We start from the raw sequence: 13,556 nt of genomic DNA on the forward strand, positions 1-13,556 counted from the left end.
GCTCAAGTGGTAGAGCTCTAGCCTTGAGCTGAAGAGCTGAGGGACAGCACCCAGGCCCAGAGTTCAGGCCCCACAACCGGACCCCCCAAAAAAAAAAAAAGAAAAACAGACTGGTAAACAGAAGCAGAAGCATATCACATGCAGCTAGTCACAGTACAGACCTGGAATGAGCATTCTCTCCCTGTCTTCTTGCTAAGCCACAGAACCCATTCGCTTGACTCCAAGGTAGGTCCTGGTCTTCACCTTAGGATAGCAACTAAACTGTCCAACAAGGTCAATATGTAGATGGACATACTGTTTTTTTTTCCTTCTTGTTTTATGCTGGTTCTGGGGCTTGAACTCAGAGCTGGGTGCTATCTCTAAGCTTTTGTGCTCAAGGCTTGTACTCTATCACTGGAGCCACAGCTCCACTTCTGGCTTTTTGCTGGTTAATTAGAGATAAGAATCTCACAGACTTCCCTTCCTTGGCTAGCTTCAAACAGGATCCTTAGGTTTTAGCCTCAGGCATAAGCCAGCATCACCAGCTGTTAAATTCAATTTTAAAACAAAAAAGATCCCACATATCATGCCTTTAAGTCAGATTTCACTTTATTTTTCTCAATCCTCAACAATATAAACTCTTCCAGGATTTGTAAAATGTCATTAGTAGGCGATCACCTGGTAGCAATTAACTGCTTTAAATGTTAAATCTGTCAAGAAAAACCATGTAACACGTGTGCAGGCACACGTTGTGACTCAATAAATCCATCCATGGCTTCTGATCAAATCCCCAAAACTCAAGGGAGATTTAGGAACAAAACCCTCCTGCTGCCTCAGCATTGCTGCCAGCTGTTCCTCAGAGGGCAAGGTGGGCGAGGCTGAGATCAGGGAAAGCAGGAGGAGATGGGTGATTTGAAATAAGCTGGGAATTACAAGGTCAGAAGTAATTCAAGTAATAGTAGCACTAAGAATATATAATCCACAACAAAATGAACAAGCTCTAGGAAAACTAATGTTTATGGGGTATTTTCTTCCCCAAACAAAAGAGCAGTGTAAGTAGGAGGTCAGATTTTCAGATGTAGAGTTACTAAACTTTGCAAAGTCTGACTTAAAAAAGGTCTTTTAATATTTTAAATAACTAATGCAATCTTGCATCATAAATTCAAATCCTTATTAACCAAGCTCTGGTGTTCACATTTTCTTAAGAGCCACACAACTGTGCCCCATTTAAGGATATACAGGAAGCTGACCACCAGCTCTTAGTAGACAATGAAGCTGTTTCTCAGGACAGGAAATACAAATAAGTAGTCAGAGGTCAGCCAGCATGCACTTGTTTGACTGCCTCTGTCTGCAGTGCCTCCTCTGAGCTCAGTGAGCTGGCCTACTAAGATGGCCTAGTATAGTAAGACAAATTAGTATACCAGTCAACCAAGCCTGTGCCAACAGAGGAGAGAAAGGTTCCTCAGACCCTGGGAAGCACAGGCCAGTCCATTCTTTGCTTATCACTCTTTCTTATCTTTACTCTTAGAATTTCCTGAGAGATGAGCCAGCTTCACAGTAACTACTTGCTGCTCTGGACCTTCTAGGCACAACACTGGATTTCTGTAATTGCAAGTCCGCTCTCATCTCAATAGCATTGTGAGTGCCTTCCCCAGGAAGTTCCTGGGGAAGCCGATGAAATTCATTACAACCTGGCTCATCAAAGGCAACACGAATAGTGTACTAGCTGTGTGCTCGGCCTCACCACAGCTGTGGTAAGGCCATAAAGAACCTCTACCTCAGAGCATCTGGTAATCCACGCCCTCCCCTTTTGCTCTCAGCCTGCCTTCACCACATTTCTTTTCCCTGAGGCATCCATACTTCTTGTCAGCTTATTTTTGTGAGTTCTTCCCAACCTACCATGAAATCAGGGTAAAATCAAATAAAAACTCTCTCAGTGTCCAGGAAATAGCTGCTGGGCCCTAACTCCATCAAAGGCCTGGGCCAGCTGCTGTGTGCTCTTCTACGCTGGGTCCTCTTCCTCCATTGCCACCTCGTTACTGGGGGCTTTCTTCTCCTCAGTCTCAGGCCCTGCAGGCAGGATGCTGGTGACCGTGAGGAGAAGGGCCTCCACCTGCTCTTCTGTGAGCCGCTCTTCACTCTCTTCCACCATCTGCACAAGAACAAGACTCTCAGGGATCAGTGAGCTTCCAGCCCCAGCCTACCCTTGCTCATACATCCCATCCCACAACTCCTGCTTTGTGGCATAGAGCGCCACCCGATCCTGAGCTACCTCTGCACCCATGTCCTCCTCATCTAGGCTCCACACAGCAGGATGAAGCCAGCTCAAACCCCAGCCTAAGCCAAAGTGAATGCTCAAAGCAGGTCAGTAAAAAAATTAAGCTGCAGGACAGTATTTCTCTTGAAAGAAAAGGATGTTCCTCACATACCAGCTGCGTGATAGGCTGAAATTGGGTGGATTAATATTTGTGTTTAGGCAGGCACTGGTGGCTCTGGCCTATAATCCTAGTTACTCAGGAGGCTGAGATCTGAGGATCGTGGTTCAAAGCCAGCTCAGGCAGGAAAGTCCATGAAACTCTTATCTCCAGTAAACCACCAGAAAACCGGAAGTGGCGTTGTAGCTCAAGTGGTAGAACACTCGCCTTGAGCTGAAGAGCTGAGGGACAGTGCCTACGTCCAGAGTTCAAGCCCCACGACCGACAAAAAAAAAAAAAAAATTGTGTTTAGGGGCTGGAGAGGTGGCTCTAGTGGTAGAGCGCTAGCTAGCCTTGAGCTGAAGAGCTCAGGGACAGCTCCCAGGCCTCACAACTGACAAAAAAAAAAGATTTGTATTTAACCCAGTCAGGAAAACTTTGAAAGATTCTATCAACAGAAAGACATTGGACACAGTGGCAAACAGCTGCCATCCTGACTACAAAAGGAAGCCTAAAATAAGCAAATCTCTGTCCAGGTTCCCCCTGGGCAAGAATTGAGACCTTACCTCAGAAATAACCAGTGTAAAGCCACATACTAGTGGCTCACATCTATAATCTTAGCTACCCAGGAAGCTGAGATCTGAGGATTAAGGCTCAAAGTCAGTCAAGGCAAGAAAGTCTGTGAGACTCTTATCTCAAATTAATCATAGAAAATGCTGGGGGTTGGGGGGAGGGTGCGGGGAAATAGTGCTGTAGCTCAAGTGGTAGAGCACTAACTTAAGGAGCTTAGGGACAGGGCTGGGATGGTGGCTCAGTTGTAGAGCGCTTGCCTTGCATGCATGAGGTCCTGGGTTCGATTCCCCAGCACCACATAAGCAAAAAGAAAAAAAGCCGAAAGTGGCGCCGTGGCTCAAGTGGTAGAGCGCTAGCCTTGAGCTGAAGAGCTGAGGGACAGCACCCAGCCCCAGAGTTCAAGCCCCACAACCGGACCAAAAAAAAAACAAAAAACAAAAAGGAGCTTAGGGACAGCGCCCAGGCCCAAATTCAAGGCCCAGAAAAAAATAACCAGTTTAAAAAAAGAGCTGGAGCAGTAGAGTATTTATTTGCTCAGCAAGCCTGAGGCTGAGTTCAAACCCTAGTACTGCTCCGCTCCAAATTAGTAATCTAGTATTGATTGTCCACAAAGAAGAAAGAAGGGAAATGAGAAAAGAATATCTCCAAGCATTTGGCTGGTTGGTAAAAGCAGATGACAGTGTACTTTTTGAGGAGCATTGCAGAAATCACTGCCACCAATGCAGTGTGAGGAGGCATTAAAACTCAGAGCCTAAAACCCATGTCAAGACAATAGCATTATACATAGTAATCTAAGGAAAACTTCATTGGAAAATTCCATAGTTGACCTCCCATGACCAGTTGCTGTCAAAATGTAGATACACCAAAACTTACGTGTAAAATTACACCAAGCCTATGTGTTAGGTACTTATGAAACCTCTATAAATTATTAATTCTGTGTTGAGTCTCGACTCCTATTCTCCAGGTACCTCACTAAGTAGATTGCAAATAGTACACTTACTTACACACATACTTTTACACACATACACACACTTTTACACACAATCTTGAAAAACCAAGTATTTCTGTTCCCAAGCATCTTGGATACTGGATACTTGACCTGGATAGAGCAAGAGCAGTAACTTTCAGCTATTCGTCCTAGAACAAATCCACAAAACCTCTTTAAATGTGAACTTCCACTGGGCGCCAGGCTCCGGGCAAACGACTGTAATCTTAGCTACTCAGGAGGCTGAGATCTGAGAATCACGGTTCAAAGCCAGCCTGGGCAGGAAAGTCTATGAGACTCTTATCTCCAATAAACCGCTAGAAAACCGGAAGTGGTGCTATGGCTCAAGCGGTAGAGTGCTAACCTTGAGCAAATGAAGCTCAGGAACAGTGCCCAGGCCTTGAATTCAAGCCCCAGGACTGGCCAAAAAAAAAAAGGCCCAAGGCCAGACACCAGTAGCACATGCCTATAATCAGTGGACTGCAGTTCAAAGCAAGCCTAAGCAGGAAAGTTCATGAGACTTATCTCCAATTAATGACCAAAAAGCCAACTGAGCTGTGGCTCAAGAGGTAGGGAACTACTAACCTTGAGCAAAAAAAGCTCAGGGACAGCAGCTCCCAGACCCTGAGTTTAAGCCCCAGGACCAACACACACAAAATTTTCTATTATGTAGTCTGTAGAAGAAAGAACCACTGAGGAAGGCCACACAGACTTGGTTCTCAGTAGGTATCATGGTAGAGTTCAGGTGTTGAACAAACTAAAGAACAACTAGAGAATTAGTAAATCACAGCTTTTAGGTGAGTCTAATCTAGAAAAGCCTGGTGTGTGAGTTGGTTTGGTTACTGGCCTGAAGGGGAAAATCTGCAGCCATGTCAGTAGCATCCAACTGGCAGGGACCAAGATGGAATTTTCTCACCCTCTGCTCTTGTCCCAGAACTAGGGCACTCTGGTCAGGGCCTTCGTCATCAGAACTCCAGGTTCTCTGGTCTCTGGACTCCAGAATGCACACAAGCAGGTCTCTGGCCACAGTATGAATCAAACCACTAGCTTTTCTGGTTCTGAGAATTTTGCTCTTGAGTTGAGCCATGCTACCGGTATCCCAGGGTATTCAGCCTATTGTGGATCCCTCTACTTCCACAAGCCTATTCTTCTAACAAATCCCTGCTGACATACTCTGGTAGTCTTTCTGGGACCTTGGATTAACATACCATGCCAAGTTCATGGCTTAAAAGAAGTAATGGTTCTAAACGAGACCCTAGGCAGCCACCCCATAGTCCTCTGGCTAAAATGGACAGAGTACCTGTCCTCTTCCAAATACTCTGGTGAGGGTATTTAAAGTGACACAGACAAGGCTCCTTGGACATACTGACACATACTACACACTCTTAATAGCAGGTATCAAGACACATACTACACACACTTAATAGCAACCAAACGATGGGAGAGCTTTCTACAGGCTTGGGGATGAATTCATCTAATCCTCCCCATGCCTCCTCTGCCTGTGGCTCAGCCACAAGTAACACATGTTGCCGATTAAAGCTGGAGGAGACATGACATGTGATCTTTCACCCAGGGGGCCAGAGATTAACTTCTTGCTGTTTTGTTTGTCTTTTCTCTCCTGTAAGCCGGTCTCTAAATCTAAAGCACTACAGTAATGAGGATATACAAAAGGAAGCTCTATTTAGCCCAAAGGCCAGTTCTCCCAGAAAGATACACTGTATGGAAGGAATTTTCTAATTTAATTTGGGGAGAATTTGAAGGACAAACAACTCTGGAAGAACAATGAAGGTTTGAGTCAAAAATTAAATACAACTCTTTTCTACATTTGTTTTTTTGGGGGTTTTTTTTAGAATATTTTCTTCTATACTTTTCTGAAGGAAATTTAATAAAGAACTGAATATTGCTTAACTCTTTCTTCTTTTCCTCTCCTTCCCCGCTCCTGCCATATTAGGGTTTAAACTCAGGACCTTGTGCTTGGTAAAATGCTTCTAGAGTGCAGGCACTCTACAGCTGAGCCATGCCCCCGGCCCTTCTTCCCTCCTCCTTCTCCCCTTTTCCTTTCCTCTCCCTTTTACTCATGATTATATAATCTGCTTCAATAGCTGCTGATGCCCCCTGCCCAACTGAAGGAAACTGCTGGTGGCCATCATGGCAGCCTCTCATTCTGTACCACTGGCCCTCATCTTCACTCTCCTTAATCCTTCTCAGGCCTCCAGCAGGCCTTCCTGCTGCTTGCTTTCCCCAGTTCTGAAACATATGTTTGCAATATGTTTTACAAATGCTGATGCTCCACTGAAAGCCTTTAACACAAAAACACAAGAATACACTGTGGTTTAGAAAGTGATCTTCAATAGTGGTAGCCATACTGGAGTCAGGAAGACCAGAGAGACATTCAAGGGATGGATTGGGAAATGGCAGAAATTAATGCAGTAAGCAGGGCGCTGGTGGCTCACGCCTGTAATCCTCACTAATCAGGAGGCTGAGATCTGAGGATCATGGTTCAAAGCCAGTCCAGGCAGGAACATCCCTGAGCCTCTTTTTTTTGTTTGTTTTGGTTTTGGTTTTGGTTTTGGGTTTTTTTGGGGGTCCGGTCGTGGAGCCTGAACTCTGTGCCTGGGCGCTGTCCCTCAGCTCTTCAGCTCAAGGATAGCGCTCTACCACTTGAGCCACAGTGCCACTTCGGGCTTTTTTCTTTTTGCTTATGTGGTGCTGAGGAATCGAACCCAGGGCCTCATGCATGCAAGGCAAGCGCTCTACCACTGAGCCACCTTCCCAGCCCCCCCTGAGCCTCTTATCTCCAGTTAACCACCAGAAACTAGAAATGGCACTGTAGCTCAAGTGGCAGAGCACTAGCCTTGTGCTGAAGAACTCAGGGATAGCTCCCAGTCCCAGATTTCAAGCCTCATGACTGAGAAAAGAAAAAAAAGTAAAAGTAAGAGGAGTCAGAACCAACAGGACTTAGGGATGAATTGATGTGAGATAAAAGGGGTAAAATGACTCCTGGGTCAGGCCTGGAAGACTAGGCCAGGGTAAAAGTGCACATGTGCACCATTAGCTGAGAAGAGAAGGGAAGAGTAGGGCTGAAGGGTGGGAGCAGAGGACATAAATCCCACTGAAGACATGCTGAGCTGGATGTTTTCAGAACATCTGGTTGGCAACAACCTCTATGGATGCCAGGGCCAGAATAGCCGAGGACATCAGAGGAGATAAGGCCACTTTTAAATTCCATGGGAAAAGTCCTATTCCCTCCAGTCATCTGCTTCTGCTAAGGCTACACTAAGTAGGACCACAGCAGTGGTGAGGGCTCCTGGCACTTGTAAAGTGGGGAGGCTGGGCAACCTCAGCCTTTCCACATGTCAGGTCCTAAACACAGCCCCTCATGCAAAGGCTCCCCCACTCACCAGCTGGATCTCAACAGCAGTCACAGGCCTGTGATTCACCAGCTGAAGCTTTTCTGCTCTGTCAAAAGAAAAGTACAAAACATGTAAAACCTCCCCAAGACCTTGGGTCTTGACCAAGCTGTTAGGAAAATACTGTTAAAGAGTAGAACTGTTGGAGCTGGGAATGTTGCTTAGTGGTAGAGTGCGTGCCTAGGATGAATGAAGCCCTGGATTTGATTCCTCAGTCTCACATATACAGATAAGGCTGGAAGTGGCAATGTGTCTCAAGTGGTAGAGTGCTGGCCTTGAGTTAAAGAAGCTCAGGGACAGTGCCCAGGCCCTGAGATCATGCCGCAGGACTAGCAAAAAAACAAAAACAAAAAAGAGTGGGAGAACTACCACAGCACAGCCTTCAATCCTCCAACTTAAAGCAGAGTAAGACTGGGATGCACCTAATGGCACAGATACACAGCAGAGTCCCAAGGGTTGTAAGGTAGGTCATTAGTAGGTCATTACTTACTAAAGGGTATGGTGGCAATGCCTATAATCTTAGAACTTAGGAGGCTAAGATAGGAAAATCACAAGTTTGATGCCAGCCTGGGCTACATCAAAGCTACGTAGTGAAACCGTTTCTCAAAAAAATTGAAAAAAGGGGCTTCGAAGGTGGCTCAGTGGTAGAGTCCTTGCCTTGCATTCATAAGGCTCTGGGTTCGATTCCTCAACACCACATAAGCAGAAAAAGCCAGAAGTGGTACTGTGGCTCAAAATGGTAGAGTACTAGCTTTGAGAGTAAAAGCTCAGGGTCAGTGCCCAGACCCTGAGCTCAAGACCCACCCACAACTGACAAAAAAATAAATAAAATAAATGCCATGCAATAGGGAAAAAAGAGTAAGTCCATGAGACTCTTAATGCCAATAAACTACTCAGAAAAAGCCAGAAGTGGCACTATGGCCCAAATGGTCGAGCACTAGCACTAGCCTTAAGCCAAAGAAGCTCAGGGACAGCACCCAGGCCCAGGGTTCAAGCCCCAGGAATGGCAGAAAATAAAAATAAAAAAATAAAAGAAGAATGACTCCCAGGTTCTGGCTTGGAAGACTAGGCCAGGAGGGCAAGAGGAGAGACCAGTCAGGCGCCAGTGGCTTGTGTAATCCTAACTACTAAGGAAGCTGAGATCTGAGTGAGGATCATGGTTCAATACCAGACTCAGCAGGAAAGTCCATGAGACTCTTATCTCCAATATGCCACCAGAAAACCAGAAGTGGCACTGTGGCTCAAGTGATAGAGTGCTAGTCTTGAGCTGAAGAGCTCAAGGACAGCACCCAGGCCCAGAATTTGAGCCCCATGACTGACCCCTCCCCCCCCAAAAAAGGAAGAGACCATATGAGAAAGTGCACATGTTCTCCATTAACTAAGAAAAGAAGTATATTACAGAGTAAATCCTTGAAAACAAATTGAGACGTGAGACTTTTATCTGCAATTAATGGCCAAAAGACCACAGACTGTAGGACTGTGGTTTAAGCAGTAGAGTGCTAGCCTTGAGCAAAAAAGCTCAAGTACAGCATCCAGGCCTTGAATTCAAGCACCAGGACTCGCAAAAAAAACAACAAACAAACAACAACAACAAAACCCAGAGCTGTCATATTAATTTTTACTTGGTAATGTAAGAACATTTTCTTGGTCTAATTCAAAGAAGATAGAGCCAGGCACTAGTGGCTCACATCTGTAATCCTATCTAAAGGAGACTAAGATCTGAGGATTGAAGTTCAAAGTTAGGCAAAGCAGTAAAGTCCACGAGGCTCTTATCTCCAATTAACTACCAAAAAGATGGAAGTAAAGCTGTTGCTCAAGTGGCAGAGTACTAGCGTTAAACAAAAGAAGCTCAGGGACAGTGCCCAGGCCCTGAGTTCAACCCCAGGACTGGCGGGGGAAAAAAAGAAAGAAAAAAAAGAAAGATAAAAGAGCACAAATCCTTAAGAGGAAAGAAGAAAACACATGCCGATTTTCCTAATAAAAGACTGAAGAAGCAATTAAAGGTGCCAATTACCACTTGTCACAAGGGAATACACAGTTCACTGTTGAAAGGGTGATTGAAAAGATGACAGGATGTCAAAGACAGAAAATGACTTTAATCACCTCCTTGTGCAGGTGACAATTTCTAATTTCTTTCTTAATCTGACTCAATCTTCAGGTCCATCTTGTAATCCAATTTAATAGTCAAAAGGTACTTAGGAATACAAATGAATATCACAAGCCCTATAGTGATGTGTTTGAAGAACCACAAGGGCTGGGAAGGTGGCAAAATGGTAGAGTGCTTGCCTTGCATGCATAAGGCCCTGGGTTCGATTCCTCAGCACCACACAAGAAAAAAAAAAAAAAGCAGAAAGTGGCGCTGTGGCTCAAGTGGTAGAGTGCTAGACTTGAGCTGAAATGCTGAGGGACAGCACCCAGGCCCAGAGTTCAGGCCCCACGACTGACACCGCCCCCCCGACCCTCTCCCCAAAAAAGAAAGAAAAGAAAAAAGAACCACAAGCCAACCAGCCTCCCAAAGCCTAACACCCAGAGTGCTGATTATACCTCAGGGAGTCTTTGGGGAATAATAATCTTATTTTTATTTTTTGCCAGTCCTGGGACTTGAACTCAGGGCCTGGGCATTGTCCCTGAGCTTCTTTTGCTCAAGGCTAGCACTCTACCACCTGAGCCACAGCCCCACTTCCAGCTTTTTCTGTTTATGAGGTATTGAGGAATTGAACCTAGGCTTCACGCATGCTGGGCACTCTACAATAAGCCACATTCCCAGCCCCTAATCTTATATGTAAAATGACCTCTGCCAGATGTAGTGGATCAAATCTATAGCCTAACTACTTCGGAGGTAGAGATCAGATATTATGATTCAAGATCAGCCTTGGCAAAAAAAGAAGTTTGTGAAACTCCATCTCAACTAACTCTGGGCCCAGTGGTATACACTTGTTATTTGAGCTACAAATAAAACAAGGCATAAAACAAGACACTACCTTAAAAATAATCAGTGCGGCTAGACATTGGGCTCACATCTGTAAACCTAGCTACTTAGGAAGCTGAGATCTGAATATCAACTGTTTGAAGCCAGCTCAGGCAGGAAAGTGCATGAGACTTCTCTCAAATTAAGCAACAAAAAAGCAGAAGTAGAGCTGTGGCTTAAGTGGTAAAGCACTAGCCTTGAGCAAAAAATACTCAGAGACAATGCCCAGGCCCTCTATTCAATCCCCAGGACTGGCACAGAAAGGTTAGGGCAAGGGCAAGGGCAGGGGAACAGAGGGGAGAAAGGAAGAAAGCAAGCAAGCAAAAAAAGGTTGGAGGTCTGGCTCTAGTGGTAAGATTACTTGTCTAACAAGTATGAGGTAACCCTAGGATCAATCCCTAGCTCTGAAGGAAAAAAAAAGACAGCTGCTAATATTTACTGCATGCTTTCTGTGCAATAAACTTACTAACACTTAAGATTAATCATCACTGAGACAGAAAAGAACCTGTCCAAAGTTACAAACCTATGTACTCCGCCTTCCAAGTTCCTATCTTCCCTCCCTCCCTCCCTCTCTTTGTTTTTTGGTCTATGTGGCCAAGGCTGACCTTAACTTGTGTCTCAGCTTTGAATGCTAGGATTACAAGGCATGCACCACAAATGTCATGTTTTTCTATCCTATGATCCAATGATACCACTCTTGGGTATCTATCCAGAATATTAGTAAAGGCACTTGCACATCCATGTTCATTGCTTTCACAAGAGTCAAGATAATAGAAATAGTTCAGATGCCCTACAATGGATAAATGGAGAAAATGTGGTACATATATACAATGGAATTGTACTCAGTCATCTCATTTGCAGAGAAATGGACAGACTTGGAAAATATTATGGTAAGTGAAGTAAGTCAGGTTCAAGGAGACAAAGGATGCATGTTTTCTCTCAAATGTGGGAGTCAGACCTAAGTTATAAACATATGAAAATACATTTAGGGTTATAAGCATGTATGTGAAGAACATGAGCCTAAGCTGCAGAGAAACTGGTAAGGCAGGGAATATTTTAGCAGGGATTTTGCAGACCTAACTGCAATGGAAAATCAGAGCCCTCACTATAAATAAAATTGTTACTTCTTGGTTTTGCTTTGCTTGTTAACCACCATCACTACCACTAATATGAATGAAGAATGAGAAAAGAACAAAGATACAGTAGAATAAATGAGTAACTCCGCCCCGAGTCAAGCAAAATAATGGAATTCAGTTAATCCAACTGTGATCCTTCTACCAAAGGAAATGCTCTTTTGGTCACAGAAAGTCTCCTAGCAACAGACACATTTCACAAGCACTCTCTGGAAAGCCTGACTCCAAGTCAAACCAACAGTTCCCCATTCTACATACAGAAGCTGAACAATGCTGAGCAAATCACTCACAGGAATTTCAGCCCCCAGCTGGGGAATGGACACATATTCCCTAGCTTCAGAACCCAGTGTTTTCCTTGACTCTACATTCTCTCCTTGCTTCTCAATCCACTGCACTTTAGCTCTTGCTCTAGTTGATCACCAACTGTCCTTGCTGAAAAGCCTATGAATGCATCTCCATCCTCCTCTAATCTGATCACCTCACCTAGCTGATCCATCACTCCATCCATGACAGCCTCACCTAACTGATCATTCCATCTCCGTGGATCATCATCCAGTTCATCACCTCACTGATCACTCTATCAGTGATTGTCTCTTCCTGCCTGTGATCACCTCACCAGGAGACTTTCTGCCCCCCACCACATGACTTCCACTGCGCTTTCCCAACTGGCTCCTGTCTTCCCAACTGCTGTTCCTTCACCTCTGCCCAGGTTTTCTTCTTTTGCCTCCTCTAGCATTCCCATTGTGTCCTTCCCTGTTTCTGACCCTCTTTTGGACTTCTTTATCCAAACTCACAATCTCAACAGCTACTATACGCTTTGCCCCTGAAATCCGTTTTTAAGAAATGTAAGTTGACTTCTAGACCTGTATAGCCAAGTGCCTACTAGATATCTCAGGTAACAACAGATGAGATGCTCTGAAAAGTGATCTGACTCTCCCTTCCAACAATGTAGCTCCTCTCTGTACATCTGTATATTCTGTCTTGAAGAACCCAAGGCTGGAAATCTGAGGTCCTGCCTGACTCCCCATCACCCACAGTCCAGATCTATTACTATTATCTATTAAAAATATCACTGCCCTCCCCCACATTTCCATAAGCAATTCTGGCTTCTTGATTACAAGACAATGGCCTCTATCTTCAGGTCTGCTACTTTCCAATCTACCTTCACTCTTTTTATTTTTCCCCCCAATTTTTTTTCTTTTTCTTTTTTGTCAGTCATGGGGCTTCAACTCAGGGCCTCAGCACTATCCCTGAGCTCTTCTGCTCAATGCTAGTGCTCTACCACTTTGAGCCACAGCTTCATTTCTGGTTTTTGAGTGGTTAGTTGGAGATAAGAGTCTTTCATAAGGACTTTCCTCAGATCTCAGCCTCCTGAGTAGCTAGGATTACAGGCGTGAGCCACTGGCACCCTACTATTTTTCTCTTTTTTTTGGGGGGGGGGGTTGGTCATGGGGCCTGAACTCTGGGCCTGGGTCCTGTCACTCAGCTTTTCAGCTCAAGGCTAGCACTCTACCACTTGAGCCACAACACCACTTCTGGCCTTTTCTGCTTATGTGGTGCTGAGGGATCAAACCCAGGACCTCATGCATGTAAGGCAAGCACTCTACCACTGAGCCACCTTCCTAGCCCTTTTCCAAGATTTTTTTTTTGGGTCCGGTTGTGGGGCCTGAACTCTGGGACTGTACACTGTAGCTCAGCTCAGCTCTTCAGCTCAAAGCTAGCGTTCTACCACTTGAGCCACAGTGCCACTTCCAGCTTTTTGCTTTTGTGGTGCTGAGGAATTGAACCCAGAGCCTCATGCATGCAAGGCAAGCGCTCTACCACTGAGCCACCTTCCCAGCCCCTCCAAGATTTTTTAATGCTAGTCCTGAGACTTGAACTCAGGGCCTGGGTGCTAAGGCTGGCACTCTACCACTTGAGACACACTTCCATTTCTGGCTTTTTGGTGTTAAATGGAGGTAAGTCTCACAGACTTTCCTATCCAGGTTGGCTTTGAATTGTGATCCTCAGGTTATATCAGCTTTCTAAGTAGCTAGAATTACAGGCTAGAGCCAACTTCTGTCTTTATTCTTAAAGTACCTTTCTTTTCTTTCT

The 13,556-nt window shown here is 44.9% G+C and overlaps 1 protein-coding gene across 1 annotated transcript in view; it reads right to left on the minus strand.

Annotated features, from left to right (window-relative positions):
- Nucleotides 1-566: 566 nt before the first annotated feature.
- The window catches only part of Crcp (CGRP receptor component), a 34,534-nt gene continuing 21,544 nt past the window's right edge, over nucleotides 567-13,556 (minus strand). The window contains exons 5-6 of the mRNA XM_070035620.1: nucleotides 7,353-7,410; nucleotides 567-2,131 (exon numbers count right to left, since the gene is read on the minus strand). Of these exons, the coding sequence (XP_069891721.1) occupies nucleotides 1,982-2,131; nucleotides 7,353-7,410 (208 nt within the window). The 3' untranslated portion in view covers nucleotides 567-1,981. The remainder of the gene's footprint in view (nucleotides 2,132-7,352; nucleotides 7,411-13,556) is intronic.

This window comes from Dipodomys merriami, unplaced genomic scaffold, assembly GCF_024711535.1.
Source record: "Dipodomys merriami isolate MVZ:Mamm:240054 unplaced genomic scaffold, mDipMer1.0.p SCAF_26, whole genome shotgun sequence".
NCBI lineage: Eukaryota > Metazoa > Chordata > Mammalia > Rodentia > Heteromyidae > Dipodomys > Dipodomys merriami.